The sequence below is a fragment of the Melanaphis sacchari genome, unplaced genomic scaffold (assembly GCF_002803265.2).
Source record: "Melanaphis sacchari strain LSU unplaced genomic scaffold, SCAv2.0 Contig54_pilon_pilon, whole genome shotgun sequence".
Taxonomy (NCBI): Eukaryota; Metazoa; Arthropoda; class Insecta; order Hemiptera; family Aphididae; genus Melanaphis; species Melanaphis sacchari.
In genome coordinates, this window is record NW_020271380.1 from 1,116,029 (window position 1) to 1,133,528 (window position 17,500).

Here is a 17,500-nt window from a genome sequence, read left to right on the forward strand (position 1 = left end):
TATAGCTGGTACTTATGTTTCTTATCGTGACTGGTGTACCTATATTTTTTTTAAACTATATTTGTTAAAAATGGCATATTTTATCAAATTAAGCGGGTTAATAAAAAATATTTTAAGGGTGTTTTATAGCACATTAGATTCATATTTTAATCTCTTAAGTTTAAGAATGTAAAAATCCCCTCTTAATCATTACCTAGTCATTATAGTCATTACTCATTGCTAGGGTTCAAATTTAAAGGCAATATAATCAATAAAAAAAAAATATTTAAAATTTGAAAAAGACAAAAAAAGCATTTAATTTATATAAAAAAGCAATTTAAAAATATACAACAAAGTTTAATATACTAACTAGTTGGTATTAAAAAAAAATTCACTATCATGTACATAGATGGTAAGCTATCATCTTCAGTAAAACGTTGACGGTTTGGGCTCAAAATATTTTTGTACAATATATAGAAAATGATCTTTCTACGTCCGTCGAAGTTATTGGGGTGTATTTTATACATAAATAATAATCTAAATTAAGATTGCTTCTTATTAAACCGTCTTCACTTGTTGTTTCTTCATTCTAATTGTTAACCCATTCTAAATAATTTTAAATATAAAATTGACAATGCACTGTCTTCACATCTCATCGATTGGTACCGTAGGCAAAAAAAGCAAAAATGCATTTATAAGTAAAAAAAACAAAAAAAAATACATCCACCGTCTTAGATATTAAACGAAACACATTTTTATACAAAAATTATTTTTCTATTAAAATTATTAAAAAAAAAGGCTTTTGCCTTTAAATCCGAACCCTACTCATTACCTACTTAGATACACTATAATTTATAATACTACATCACTGACCTATTGCTGCAGACACATACACAATCGCGTCTCGTTTATTTTTAGGCGTTCGCCATACGCGCACGATATGTACACCTGCTGGAAGATTTGGCAATCAAATCGACAGCCAAAGATTTTAAATGTTGAATATAATATTGTATAATACATTAAAATCCCAACGACAAGTAGATTTAAGTTTATTCAATCAAGTTCCAATTCAAATTATTTACCGTCATAATAAACATTATATTAAAACATGTTAATAATTTATAACCTAAACAATTTAGATATATCTAGTTATTATAGCGTGTAGGTATAATGTAAATATGCTGTTTGTATTCTTATATCTGTAAATTTTATTATTACCTATTTATCTTTTATAATTATTCTTCAAACTTAACGTTTTTTACTGCATCTAAAAATAACATACTAGGAAATGATTGTAATGTGTAAAAATGTTTACTTTCTTTTTATTATTATCTCAACTTCACTGAAAATAGGTTAGATATCCCAGGAGTGATTGGAGCAATTGTATTGTAATAATTATTAATGCGATAATCTGAATGAACAATATATTATTTTTATTATTATATTGTATACACAATACACGCCACACGCATTCTGCGGAGTGCCGGGTGTGGATATATTTAAATCTAACATAAATAAACGCCGTGTAATATATTATAATAACGGGTGCCGAGTGTTTATGGCGCCTCGATGTGGCGGTAAGTGGTAACTGTCGACATGTTAGGTACCTTAGTACCTATACCACTTTAAGCGGTAAATAATAAAGTAAACGCAAAAAATCGTCTTTCAGTCATGAGCCATGATATAATAGACATAGCATAGTATGTTCTACTGAATCTAATCTACTGTATTATTTTTTTTCATGTTTCTAACAGACATTGTGTGAATCGATTTTATGTGTTGAGTTTTACTGCATTGATATTAAAATTCTGGGGTGTTGCAAAACTTTGAATTCAAAATAACCCGTGAAAGGTCCACACATATTTTATAGATACAATTAACATTCAGCCATTTTATATGCAAGTATTAGTTATTTAACTATTATGTATTATTGTTATTACAGTTTACATGGAATGTGTTTTTTCTTATGAGATACCTTTTTCTGAACCAATTATTGTAAACCGACCGTAAAAACAATCTACTCAAAATTCTATAAGTATGCATAACACAGAATAATTACACCCACCTCTACCATCTTACCGGATTTTCAACATTGTTGATAATACAAATTTATTAACATGTAACACGAGAAAAATAACAAAAATAAAAAAATATTTCATAGACGTTATTTTTTTGTTTTATTATATAGGAGGACTAAGCCTCGTGGCTTAAAATTGCGTCATTGCATAGGCGACAAGCGTATTATAATATACACATACAAATTTCAGTTTTCCTTCCAGAATCCCAAATTACGGGAATTCCTAAGGTTTAAGTCGTCTATTTGTCGTGTTTACACTTGACACCGCACACACAATTCTCTGCTCACGACGGATAAAAAATATATAAGTGTGTCGAGTAATAATAATACTATGTGCAGAGATCGGCGGCGGCGGTAGCACGAGCAAAGTTTATTTATACCGAGACGGGCAGTCATGGGCGGAGCGAAATCCCAGCGAAGAATCACGTCTCACGGAATACATGTAAATGGTGTATATATAGGTACGTATATGTATTTATATTGTTCGTATCGAAATGGTCTAACGAAAATAATGCGCGGAATAAATGTGTGTGTAGTGTGTCGAGCTCAGTACGCGAGTTTTCGCCAAACGACTAGCTCTTCTAACGAGCGCTACGATGATGATTGGGAACAGGTAAAACATCATTTTTAGAGGAGGTGTCTACATTTTATAAACGACAGTCATAATACGTATCACACATTGGATATATGCATAATAATATATTCAAATATAGTTTGACGGATATATTAATAGAATCGTGTATGTGGTGTGTGTAACAGAAACGAATTGCACGCGAATGTGTGTGCGTGTATTGTTATTATTTTTTGGAAATTAGTTCGTAAAAATGCAACACGTTAAACCGTCCGCAAAAGGCGACCCGCTATGTCCGCTTGGATTCCACCCACAAGTTCGTTGGCCAACCAAATGCAAACGATGTTTCAGGTGAACTATATTTGTATTACCTACTAGTATAAAATAATAATATGGCAATGGCAATATTATATTATACATATTATTGGTTTTTTTTTTATATGTATTTCATGATTTATTAGGCAACTTTAGTATTATAATTTATACATCTTTACAGATTTGTATCAGAATTTTTCAATGAGACTATGGGAGGGAGTACAAAAATGACATATCTATTTTATATTTTTTATATAAAAAAAAAATTGTAAACATGTATTGTATAATTAATATAGCGAGAAAACCTATTGAAATTTACGGGGACAAAAATCAGAGAAATACTACCAATTTTTTACAAAGAAATTACTACAATGAATTTTCAACTATCTCATCAATAAAAAATCAATCAATAATTGATTTTTGATACTTAATAATATTATATCATATATTTATTCATGTACAAAACACTAGAAGGAAAGGAATTCTTCAAATTTATGAATATTCAATAATTTAGCTCCTCATGAATTTGAACAAAATGCGTGCGTCAATGGTTAGGAAGAGTTGAACCTAATATCCTTATGCACAATCCAATACACCACTGCATGTTTCACAATTAGGTATTATCGTTTATAGGTAATCTGTGCGTATGTAATGCAGTTATGTAGAATAAATATTAACATTTATCAGAATAACCTTGTATAGTTGTATAATTCTAGAAGACAATCAAATTAACTATACTTATTTCCGGTGTATATATAGTTTTAAATAAATTCAAAAAAAATCATAATACCTATAATAAACAAGTTTGCCTTATTGACATCGGTAGATAGTTTTAAATTTAAATAATTTAATCATTTTACTGTAGATATTTTCTAATTTTTCTATATTATATTGTATCTATATGAATTTATACATACTTATCAGTATATGAATACATATTCTGACTTTTGAAGCATTGGCGCAACTACAAGTAAAAAATAATATTTTGGGGGTACTAAATTGCGGGTTTTTTAACTGGTAAAAATTTGATTTACAAATTAGGTGCAAATCGAAATTATTTCAAAGCATCGGTTAACATTCTAGAAACACCATTATGACAATAAAAATCCCCATTACTTACCAAAAATAATTTCTTAAGTTTATTATTTTTTTTTTTATCATTTAGAGAATAGGTATATCAAGAATAAATGAATAAACGTATTAATTATTATTAACTAAAAGGTATTATAGATTTTCATATAGTATAAAAATAGGTCGTATTATATATATTATTTTGTAAAAAAAAAAAGTAGTAACATTTTTTTCACATTGGAATTTGCCAGGAAGAATGCAATAAAATCAAGTTAAGGTTTGCAATAGCTCTGCCATCTCCCTCTTTATTTTCGACAATGCATATAAGTAATTTTATTACTAGTTCTAAATATTTTATGTAGGTAACTATACTTCCAATACACGTATGTTATCTATATTATATCAGTTACAAAAATATCGATGTAAGACTAAATTACATGCAAAATCAAACTAAATAGAAAGTTTACATAAAAAATACTAGAAAAATAAATGTCTATAACAATAATTTAAATATGCGTGTGTGCTATGATGATTAATGTAATATTTAATTAAATTTTAAATATAATAAATAAAAAAACTTCAAAGAGTTTGATATAATTCGGCCGAGATGCTAATTTTTAATCAGCTATACCTATATCAATCATCTAAGGCATAGATTTTCAACCTTTTCTGGTCCATGGACCTTTTTAAAGTACAAAATATAATCACGGACCCCCCGCCAAAAAATATATATATATATATATAATCAAATAAATGCGAGCAAGACATTATTATTGTTATCTTAAAAACGCTATCGAAACAAATTTATTTCTGAGCGGACCCCGGAGTAACCATCTACGGACCCCCGGTTAAGAACCTATGATCTAAAGACTATGCTTAAGTAGCAAGCACCTCTCTAATTATGCGTATCAAAGTACTTACCATATTAAATACATTATGAAGTACCAATATAATACTTACCTACTGAGTATTAAAAATGAAAATTCTGGAATTTTCCAAAGAAAAATATGAAATACATTTTCATGTATCTATATTTATTTTTAATTATTAAAATTTTAAGACGATTCAGATTTTACTATTTGTACATAATTTAAATAATATATTTTGATTGACTTTTTTAATAAAAATATAGGTATGCCTACCATAAAATATACATTTAAAATTTTTAAATCATGATTAATTATACAGAAATTGATTAATATTTTTTTAATTATTCCACAGATAAAGTTAAAAAATATCTACTCAACTTAGTGTTCTAAAAATAAGTGACCTTTTTTACGTATTTGTCTATTAGCAAGACTATTTAAAATTAAAGTTGTATTTTATATTTATCACTATTAATGTTTTCAGGGACTATAAAGATCATTCTAACAGAAATAAAGATAATGGAAAGTCATCACTTAGAAAAGATGATACTACACTATCGACCCCATCTTTAAATAACGAGTTTGTAAACCCTTATTTTAGTGATTTATTTTAAGAAAACACAAAAACATCATAGTTATTAATTTAGGGCAAATGAATCAATAAGTTTAAAAAATATATCATCAGATATGATAACAAACAATAGTGGAAACTACGTTAAAATAGACAAAGGTTGTGGACCTAGTCAAAAGACTACATCATGGACATCAACGCCAGACTTGACAACACTTTCAGATAGTGTTACATCCCAAGTTAAAAAATTAGAAGGTAATTGAAACTTCTAAAAGTACGATTCTTCAGACAGTGTACATAATTATTATATTGTTTACTTTTTATTCTAGATAATGAACAACAAGAAATTCCAGAATACACGGTTCGGAGAAGAACAAATCTTTCACGCAAGGATTCTGTGGATGTAGATAGTCCAAGAAATAGTTACAATGGAGATATCGCCCAATATACACCGGTGCATGTTAATATCATCATAACAATGTTAATATTCACTTGGGAAGTCAAAATTTCACAAAGGTTATAGTTTTAAATTGATTTATTTTAGATGAAATCAATGCCAAATGAAAAAAATATGTATAATGATGATGAAGATACTATTAGTTTAGCTGACTCTGATACTACAACTGATACTTATGCTACTATTATAAATGAAGAAGATTTACATGTGAGCATAATACAGTTTAATGTATAATTTTAGTCAATTAACCAATGAACGTAAAAATAAATACAATAATATATTTAATTTCAGGACCAAGTAATGCATTTAAAAGCTGAATTAAAATTGACCAAAGAAAAATGTGAAAAAGCAGAACGAGAAAAAAGTGATATTTTACTAAGACGGCTAGCGTCTTTGGATACTACACCGACATCTCGTACAACAGCTTCTGAAGTAAAAACAAAAAATTATAAAATAAAAACAAATTTTAATAACATTAATTGTGATAGTTATTGAAGCACCAACAAAAGATAAATGATTTGAAATCTACTTGTGATAGTCTCAGTGATGAAAAGAGAATTCTTACACAACGTGTTCATGAATTAGAAATTGAGCTGAATAAAAACAAGAATATTAAAATGAAGTCAGATGATATTCAGTTGGTTCGTTCTAAGTTAATAGCTGCTGAAACTAAAATTGAGGATTTGACAGAAGAAAACAATGATTTAAATAAAGAAATACATAATATGGAGCAAGAGATGAGAGATAATTTTCGGTACATTATGTATAATTTAGAATTAATTTTTAATCTCTTAAAATAATTGTTACACTTCATGATTATTGGATTAAAAAATAACAGCTATTGTTAATTCCTATAAGCTATAGCCATTTTTTAACCTGGAAATAGATATACTACTAAAGGTATTTTATATTAAAGTTGTGTATCTAATTTGGATAATTTCCTATACACAACTCCTTACAAACGATCGTGCTGCAGGCCCCAAACAAGTATAATATATAAGTATAAATATTGTTCCATAAAGATTTCCTAATTTATATTGTCACTTGTTATTTAAATAATATCTGTAACACAAAGTTTTTATTAATTTATTCTTATGGTTGAAACATTTTAACTCAATGATAATTATTAGTTATTTTTTTAGCTATTTTTACCATGAACCTATTTATATTGATCTACAGTAGGATATATTGACTTATAAGTTAAAAATAATTAGTAATATTCAATGAAAAATGATATTAATACACGTGTTTTTTTTTTTTTTTTTGTAAAAAAAATATGCTCAGATTTCTTATCTTACTAGAATAAAAATTAATTACTTGAATAGCAATATGAATATATAATAAAATATCTGACATTTTGTCTATGTTCAGAACTGTTTTTCGTAGGCAATGATTTTGAAAAGTACCTATTTGGAAATTTTTCTTTTAAATCGTTCAGAATCTCATTTAAGTTATTTAATTAGGTTTATACATTTTTAATAGGTGATACCAACTAATTACTAAAATTAACTAAAATATATTTTTATTTGCTACTAAGATAAATCTAGCGATATTTTTAAAAAAAATATAAAGAATATTTTATTTAAATTAAAACAAACATGCCTTATGGAAAATATTTTGAATTCAAAATTCATATTTTAGAGAGGAACAAGACAATGAATTTATCATGCTAAAAAGAGAATTTGACCAAGTTTCAAAAAATTGTCGAATTTTAGCATTTAAATTAAAAAAAGCTGAGAGAAGAATGGAAGAGTTGGATAATGAAAAAATTGAAAATGAAAAAAAAACTAAAGAGGTATAACTAAGTTTTGTAAATACTAATAAATATTGTTATTGTTATTTAAACATATTTTTTTATTTACAGTTAATAGAACGATTACAAGGGGATTTAGAAAAATCTAAATCAAATGTATCACAAGGGGATCAAAAAAAAAGACCTATGTTGGGCATGATACCTAAGACTGCATCTGGAGAAGTATTAATGTTTATGAATTAACAACAAAAAAATATATTATTTTTGTTATTTTATCATAACTTATTATTTAAACATTTAGAGGGTTTCAAGAGAATCATTGACTCGAGGTGATTCCCAAGAAGATCCTGTTCAACTTCAGAGGGATTTACAAGATTCAATTGAAAGAGAAGCTGATATGAGAGAGCAATTAAGATTTTCTGAAGAAGAAGTAATATTTTAAAACTAATGTTGGATTTTATACCTAACGTAAATCTTAAAATACAATAAATACAGTAAAATACAAATTGTAGGCTAAAATGTTGAGGAACAAAGTAAGTCGTTTAGAAGAAGATAACGAGTCAATGGTATTGCAACTCAAGAAAATGGCTACAAAAACAAGTAAATATTAAATTATACATTTCTTTCAATTAATAACGAAAAAAAATTGATTTATAGGTTATCGTCCAACAAATATTGCTGACAGAGATGAGGGAATTTCAGATGTTGAAGATGCAACAGAATTAAAATTACTTCTTGAGCTCAGTGAACAAGTAATTTGTTTATTATTTTATAACCTACCAACTATTATATAAGTATTAACAAACTTTTAAAATAATTGTATAAATTCTTCATAAATCATTCAAATATATTGTTACAAAAATAATATCTTTTCATGAATACGTAGTCTACAAGTTTTAGTTTAAATATTAAATGTTTTAAATTATAGGAAATTACAGTGCTAAAAAGAAAAATAGAAGAATTTGAAGAAGAAAAAGATCAACTTAAAGCTAAAGTTTTAGAATATCAAACTAAATTAGCATCTAAAAAAACTTATAAACCAATATCCAAACCGGCACAAACCAAGGTAATGTTAGTACTTATAGTTAACATATAAACAAATAATAATACAATTTATGTAATATTTATTTTTATTATTAGACTAAAGAGGTTAAAGCTGATTTTGATAAGCAGACAAAGGCTGTTAAGCAGTTGGAAGTTAAAACAATAGACCTTGAAAACCAACTTAAGGTGAATTGTTTAAATTCTAATTGAGATAGGTTTTTGTTTTTTGAATGTAAATTTCATTTTTAAATTGTTTACATAATTACTTATATTTTTCGCCTGCAGTGTTATTTTATTGATATTATTTATTAACTTGTATAGAGTGAGAGACAACAGATTGAAAGTTTAAAATCAATACATAAAAAAGAATTAATAAACAAAGAAGAATGTATAAAAAAATTACAAGAACAATCGACTTTTGAAGAAAATAAAAAAATTATGAATATTCAAAATGAATTTGAAAAAAAAATAAAAAGTAGATGCTATTATACAATATTTACTTAATTATCTTAGTATTTTAATGTGTATAACAATTTAATAATTTATTAGGAATAGAAAATGAAATGATAATCGAACGAAAGAATTACAAAGATATTTTAAACAAATATGAAATTTTGCAAAAAGAACATATAGATGCTAAAAGTAAAATGACAGCAGAAAAAGAAAAACTACAATGGTATAAAAACTTTAATGTGTAACACAATTATTATGATTTCAATTCTTTAAAAATATAATTATTAATTTTATTTTATTATAGTATTATACTTTTGAAGAATCTACTCAAATAATAACTATAATTATTTTTTAGTTTGTTAGAAAGTAGAAAAAAAGATGCATTAAAAGTTGAAGTGGAGTTAAAAGCATTGAAAGATAAATACAACATTTCAATTGATTTATGGAACAAGGAAAAATTGGAAATGCAGGTTAATTTAAATTCTTTAGATGTTTTTATAAATATTTTTAATTTGATTATTGACTGTAAATGTTAATGTAAAGCCATTAGGTGTCCTTAACGTGAGATTTCCTAACATGTTTTCATTAGTTCTTAGTTTTTCATTTTTATCATAGTTATTACCAGGGCTTGAAAGTTGTAGCACTAAAAATGTTACTTTTTAGATCTTGAATATGCACTTCAAAACTCTAAAATATACGCTATAAATAGCTTGTAAAATCATAAAAATATGCATTCAACTTGAAATAATTATAAATTTATTAAAAAAAAAATTAAATATAATTTTACAATTTCATAATTTACAATTAAAAAGTAAAAAATTTCTTAAAGAATTCAAATATTTTTAAAAATATAACCAAGTAAATTATTATTTTTAATAAATTGCGAATATTTCATATATTATGTGAAAATATTACCTAAAATAGCACTAAAAACACTAAATTAGCAAAATAACAATAAAAACAGCAAATATGCAAAAAATAGCCAAATTAAATTTCATGTATGACATCAGTCAATCAGTGAAGTGTGAAATATATTTGTATTTTACTTTAGATGTTCTAGAACGAACCAAGAAAAATATGCATTTGCTATAACTTCTGAGCCCTGGTTATTACTTATTGTACACCTGTATAGATTGTAATATCCCAAAATAAAGTCATAAAAAAAAAAATTTGATTATTGTGTGTTGTAGAACAAATTAAAGGATCTAGAAATAGCTCATTCAAATGATTCGTGGATAAAAGAGAAAGAAACTATGAAAAAGAATTTGGATGAATATTTAAAAGAAATAAGAACATTAAATAAACAATGTAGTCAGTATATAGAACAGATAGAAAAACTTAAAAAAGATGTAAATAAATTAATAGTTTATTATTTGAGATAATGTATTTTAACAAAATATTTTGTTTTTAGAATGAAAATTTACAAAGGAATTTAGATGATTTTGAGAAGGTTGTCAAAATCCAACACAGTAGGTCAATGGAGACAGAATTATTGGAAAAAAATCTAAAAGACATGAAAATAAAGTTGGTTTAAAAAAAAAAGGTTTAACAGTTTTTTAATTTTAAAGCAATGTAAATAATCTTGTAGGCTATACAATGAAGAACAAGCTAGAAAAACAGAAGTTGCTGCTTTAAAAGTACGTTATGACAATCGCATGTCAGTTCTTTCTGAAGAGTTAAAGAACAGTCAGTTTCAAACACTTAGATTCAAAAGAGAACGTGATTCATTTAAACAAATATTGGATTCAGCAGATTCTAACTATCAAAAAGGAAATTGTAAGGTTCAAAATAATGATAATCAGGTAATATCTAGGTACCTATCATTTGTATACTTTTTAATTTTCAGATTTGGCTAAACTTTTGTTTATTTAAATTGTAATCTTTAGAAAGAAGAATTTCACAATTTACAGCAACAAGTATCTTGTATGGAAGAACAACTTTCAGAAGCAAGACTTGAATGTTCGAGGTTGAAAACAGAATTAGTATCAGAAAAGTCAGCTTGGGAAATAACAAAATCAGAAATGACATCTTCTATTAATAAAGTCTGTTTTCTTTTAATATTAAATTATATGTATAAATTAATTGTTAATGTTTCAGTTGGAAGAAGAACGACTGTTAAATTCAGGAAGATCTAAATTAACAGGTTTGAAGGCTAGAATGGAGCTTGCATGGCAAAAAGAACGTGAAGAGCAACAACGTCTTTTGCAAGAGACATCAACATTAGCTAGAGATTTAAGACAAACATTATATGAAGTAAATCAAAATACTATTTTATACAGTATGTAATAATATAAGCCATATTAATATTTAATTGTTCATTAATGTTGAAAGGTTGAACGAGAGAGGGACAAGGATCGTTTAGAATCAAAAAGGCGTATTGATCAGCTTACAAAAAATATGGAGATTGATCAACAAGAAAATAGGAAGAAAACTAATGAGGTTAGATAAATTATGCAAAATATTGTAAATTATCTTTATATAGATGTGATATTCAAAATATTTTAGCTAAAACAATCTAACATAACAAATAGTATTTTATATACGATATTAAATTTTTTTTTATATTAAATAATTTTAGCATAAATTAAATATTAATTTAGTCATGGGTTACGTTTTATAATTTAAAGTGTATACAATAATATATTAAAATTTATCAATAATATAGTAATATTTCAACATTTTCAACTATTATATTTATTAAGGGCTAACCTGTTCTATGCGTATTATAATAGTATTATAAAAGAGTTCTTAAACAGGTACTAAACATGTTTTAATTAAATTTTAATTCTTATTATAAAATAAATAAACAACTATTAAAATATTAATTTTTTTAATAATATATATATATATTACCTATATGTACTTTAGAAGTTAATATTAAATTAATACCTAAGCATATGCAATCATAGATTTATTTTATTTAAATGTCAATATTAAATATTATTCAACTACAGAATATATTTACTTATAATATTTTAATAGAATTTGCACAATATTTATTAGATGCAATGTGATCTAATGGATTTGCGAGATGCTCATGCAAAGCTAAGAACAATAAATGAAAAATTAAGAAAAGAAAAAGACAAAATAGAACAAGAATGTGAGTCTTTAAGATTATGCAATGTTCGGCTAAGAACTGATCCTCAAATTGAGGTTAAAATTAATAATTTATCACAGTTGATCAAAAGTTTAACTATAATGGTAAATGAAAACCATGAACTGACAAATAAATCTATAAATTCGATAATTGCGCCTACACCACCAGCTAGAAGAAAATCGTCTACATCTAGAGAAGCATCACCAGATTTAAATTCCAGTCAAATATTAAATAACAACAATAATGAACAAATTAAACAATTATTAAATAAAGTTAATGAGATAACTAAAGATTTAGTAATAAATACAAATCAATCAGATATCAGATCAAAACGTGCAGTATTTGGAGTCAGGTAAAATATATTGTTGCTAATTAATTAGTCTCCTTAATTTCATTGAAAAATCTGCAAATAATATAATTTTAATTTAAACCTATTAAAAAATAATAATTTTATAAAAATTATTATTATTATTATTATTATTAACAAACTGTTTATAATATTATATAGATTAATAATAAGATATATTAAAAATATATATACCTATATATTCAAACAATGTTATTAAATAATTGATGTATTATGTAACTTTAAATCTATTACTAACATAGAGAAATTATTGTAAAAATAACTGTTTTAACGTACATGTATATTTTTATTTATTTATTTTTTTAAAAATTATTTTCTGGGTCGTAAATTTTAGATTTTAACCAATAACAATCTAGGAAAAATCACAATTAAATACAAGGTTATAGATATTTATAATTAATTTATGTGTAGGTCATCATCAACTGAAAATGATTTCCATGATAAGCCTCCAATTAGAGGTAGTTTGTATAGAAAAAGTCTTTCATTAGAACAAAATTTTGGGAATACTGATCAAGTGAGTGATAATCTAAATAAAAATGAAGTAAATAGGTCAGATGATACCTATTTAAGATTTTAAAAATTTTAGGATATATGGAAACGAGATGAACGCAGCCAATCTAGAAATAGACTTACAAAACAACCAAATAGTTTTGACAGGTAATATTTTAATGTTTCCTTAGTTAGTTTATGTATAATTTATAGACATATTAATCAATTCAATTAGCGATTATAAGACCTAATATAGAAATTATTTTTAACATTGTCTTAGTTGATTTTTAAATACATTTATTAAAATTCACTGAACAAATTTAAAGTTTTAACACTTAAAAATATGTTTGTTTAAATATAAAAATTTAACAAATTCATGAATTTTTAGCCAACAATCAAATAGTTCTTCCAAAAGTGATATAGTAAGTGGAGAAAAAACTAAAAAAAAAGGACTTTTTGGTAAACTAAAGAAATTAACTAAAAGTTCAAAAAGCTTTGATAATGATACCGATTTGGTATGTATAGATAATGTCTGTTGGTTGTTTATAATTTTAAACTTTTAATTTTTATTTTCATTGCAGTCCTTTAAAAGCAGTTCTAGTATTTACAATATTGATGTTTCTTCTAGTAAAGATTCTAGAGGGAAACATAATGATGTGTATAAACCTTCAACATTACCCAAGTAAATAAAAATAATAATAAATATACATACAGATATATTAATAATAACTTATATTTTTTTGATGAATTAAAAAAAAATATAGCTTTAAAAAAGAGAGCAATGTCTCCGTCAATATTTAGAAGATCAGAAAGTTCAAGGACATCTCCATCTCCATCAATACGTTCAGATGAATATGAAGAAATTTCTTAGATAATCATTAAAAATAGTAAAATATTTGTAGTATTTTATGATTGGTTGCATGCAAGTGCAATTCAAACTACTACATTAAATCATCTATATTCTATATTATTTAAAGTATTACATTCTCTATGTAGTATTTTACATTTATATAGTAGGAATAATTATTGTTTGTTTAATGTTTTTTTTTTCAAATGAAAACAATTTGATTTTAATTTTCTCAATAAGCTATTAGATATCAATTACATTTTTGTTGTGTATGTTTCACTAATGTAGCCAAGAACAGTGATATGTGATAAATATTATACTACAGTTTAAGACATTTATGTTCTATATTGTGAACAAATTATTTTTTATTTAGACTACTTGATTCTTAATTTGCAGATTATTATTTTAATTGTGTGGTATAATGACAAATAAACAGAATATGGGATTTTTTTTCATAAATTTAAAAATTTTAAATTTTTTTAACAACTATGTGCATAATTAGTTTGTTAAATATACTATAATAATATTAATGTCTCAATTTAAGTGAGAAAATAAATTAATATTCTAAAGAACAATAATCATGTGAACATATTAATACAATTATGAAAGTATATTGTATACATATAAATTGGACGATTCTATAATTTAAATTCATTTATAATTTTAAAAACTATTATTTATTTTTTACATAAATCTGTTAATACAAAACAACAGAAATATATAATTGATAAAAATGTAACTTTTATTTGAATGAGAACCACAATACACTTTTTGACAAATTTTTAATAAGATATAAATATGGTTTGAATTTTAGGGAACCTATATTAAGTAGCAGTCGGGTATAACCGATAACCATGTATTTCACCAAGCATGTTTGTTATTTATTATGACTTATGAGCAGTGGATATTTTTAACAATTATCACTGGGTGACATTAAAAAAAAAAAATTGCACACATCATAATCTAAATCAATATATGCGCCTAAAAAATACTTTTCAGAATTAAATATACAAAATCTTACTTATATCTAACAACACCATTAAAACTCACAATACATAAACAAGTACAAATAATTTATGTGTTAAACTTACTCTTTTAAGTTAAAAAAAAGAATCAATAACATACAGTACCTATACATTTTGTTATAAAAGTATAAAAAACAACATATTAAAGTAAATATAAGAACTAGCTTGTAGGAACTAGGACCAAAATAAAATCGAAAATAATTTTTAGATATTTATTGGAACGATTGATGACCAGATGAAACATGTAACATTGTCGCATAAAATAAATTGCTTCTTGCATACCGTATTATTCTATAAGTACCTAAGGAGATCGGTCACACGGGTTTCCCATTGTAGAAAATTTCAATAATTATTTGTACTCCCAAATTCAAATGATCGAACGTTATAATATAGATATAAATAAATAACAAAATAAAATATAAGAAATAATTGTATAATAGTTTTAAACATTGTTATTTTTACAAATAATCGTTGTCGCCCAGTAATTAAATATATGGTCTATTAGGCGACAAAAAGTTTTCTCTAGGCAACATTTTTGTCGTCCAGTATATTAGTTAAAATATCCACTGCTTATGAGCATATTTAGTAGATCGGAAGGCAAGATTTTTCTAATAGATAATTATGGGTTATATTTGGTGGAAGTTATAAGATCAATTACTTAATTGCCTAAAATTCTAATATGACCTGGAATAACCTAACCTGGAGTTGACATGAGAAAAAAGATTTTTTTTCCTAATAATATTTGAATAATCAAATTATATTATCATGATAGTATTAAGTCAGAACTACAGCTGATATAAATAATATTTACTTTAATATTATACCTCTAGTCAGAAACTCAGAATTATAAACAGAATATGCTTAGAAGCAATGTTAATTAATCCATATTGCATAGAACAATAATGATAATAACCAGGTATGATTTTTCAATGTTCCTTTATTTTAACATTTTTGTTTGATATATAAAATAATACTTATGGGGAATATACTTAAAACAATATTTTGATCCATATCTATGAGTATTAATTAATGCACAATTTAATTTATAGAATATAGAATATATATTTTGTCACATATTGTTAAATTTAAGAAGAGTATATTAGCTATGATTAGTTAGGGGGATATTTTGGCATCTTCTCGAGTCAAACTTTGTTAACAAGTTAAGTTAAAGTGCCTACTCGTGTAGTTCTACAATTTTCTTAGAGTAAACCCTGAATATTCTATATTATATTACCTTAAAATTATTTTTCTTCAAACAAATCAACCAGTATAAATATTATTTAATATTTCGACTTAGTTTTATATCTCATATTATTTTCTAAAAAAATAGATTATTTTTAGTAATATCTAAATCAATAAAACTAACACGAGTATAAATATTGTAATTAAAATATCAATTATGTTATTTATATTACATCAATAAATAAGTTTACTGAAAAAAAGGAAAAAAAATAATTATTGGCATTTACAAAGAATATATTTCAGTATTATATTACATATGAATTATATTTATCAAGATAAATATTTTTTACAACTTCCATAGACAACTTTCTAAAACATTTATTATAGCTACAATTCATTTTTCAAATTAATTACTTTTTATTATAATTTAGTTCCATAGAATGAGTGGTTTGGTCCTTTTCCATATTTTTGCCAATCAATTCCAGTAACAGTAGGTTTATTTGATAAACTCTCAAGGCCCTTAAATAAAGTAAAGTATGGGATAATTTATTATGAAATTTTGAAATAGAATAAAATATTACTTGTGCCTTGTATGGATCACCAGTTAATTCCCAATCTCTAGCATAATATCTTTGGAGCCAAGGTTGACTTATATCACGTCTGTAAACCTAGAATAATAAATACATAATAAATTTGAAAATTTATTTATTATTGACATAATTCAAAGCAGATTTGTACATTATAAAATTACAATACACATTCAATAAGCTTATTTAGGATAATATAAAAACATATAGATTAAGCAAATGTCACTTATTAATCATAATATTTAAATTTAAAAAAAAATAATGAAATCTATGTGGAAGTTGAGACATCCAATAGTCCCTGATAAAAATTACTTCAATGTTATAGCAATGATTTATTCACATTACTTCCAGGCACATAAAAATGTTTTATATGAGATGAAGAAAAGCAGATACTCACGTTATTGTAAACCAATTTATTCGACAGAGAGTTGATCTTGTCGGGTATGCTCAATAGCACATACACGATGATGGCGGAAGGTAAGGCTTCGTACCACATTTTGAGGTCACCCCGATGTATAAACGGCGTGAAATTTAGAAAATTCGTTGTACTCGTACAACACAAAATTTATTTTCCAACCCGTATCCGTTTTATTTTTTCATGTTATTATCACGAAAAATAACCCGAGACAGTGACGACCTCGGGCTGAGATAAGGACCATATGCTTGATCATGTTGGCCAACAGAATATGGCCGTGGCAGCTGCAATTTGCAGCTGCCACGGCCGCTCCGGACCTGATCATCGGCTCGGC

General features: G+C 25.3%; 2 protein-coding genes across 2 annotated transcripts; one reads left to right on the forward strand and one right to left on the reverse strand.

The window, feature by feature from the left end:
• The first annotated feature begins 2,568 nt into the window (after positions 1-2,568).
• On the forward strand, positions 2,569-14,123 carry LOC112599785 (golgin subfamily A member 6-like protein 22). Its single transcript, XM_025346847.1, is given in 27 exon segments — positions 2,569-2,978; positions 5,364-5,459; positions 5,527-5,705; positions 5,780-5,910; positions 5,995-6,114; positions 6,199-6,339; positions 6,396-6,661; positions 7,549-7,882; positions 7,962-8,090; positions 8,173-8,412; positions 8,589-8,726; positions 8,801-8,890; positions 9,026-9,134; positions 9,254-9,380; positions 9,513-9,627; positions 10,348-10,506; positions 10,569-10,681; positions 10,746-10,959; positions 11,044-11,199; positions 11,255-11,410; positions 11,489-11,596; positions 12,161-12,606; positions 13,033-13,135; positions 13,208-13,278; positions 13,499-13,625; positions 13,692-13,792; positions 13,875-14,123. Coding segments are annotated over 27 exon segments (4,104 nt in total). The 5' UTR covers positions 2,569-2,880; the 3' UTR covers positions 13,912-14,123.
• Positions 14,124-16,519: 2,396 nt separating this feature from the next.
• LOC112599704 lies at positions 16,520-17,361 on the reverse strand. Its single transcript, XM_025346730.1, has 3 exons — positions 17,149-17,361; positions 16,746-16,832; positions 16,520-16,683 (listed from the first exon to the last, which is right to left on the reverse strand). Exons 1-3 carry the CDS (start codon positions 17,245-17,247, stop codon positions 16,585-16,587), a joined length of 285 nt encoding a protein of 94 aa, XP_025202515.1. The 5' UTR covers positions 17,248-17,361; the 3' UTR covers positions 16,520-16,584.
• Positions 17,362-17,500: the final 139 nt, after the last annotated feature.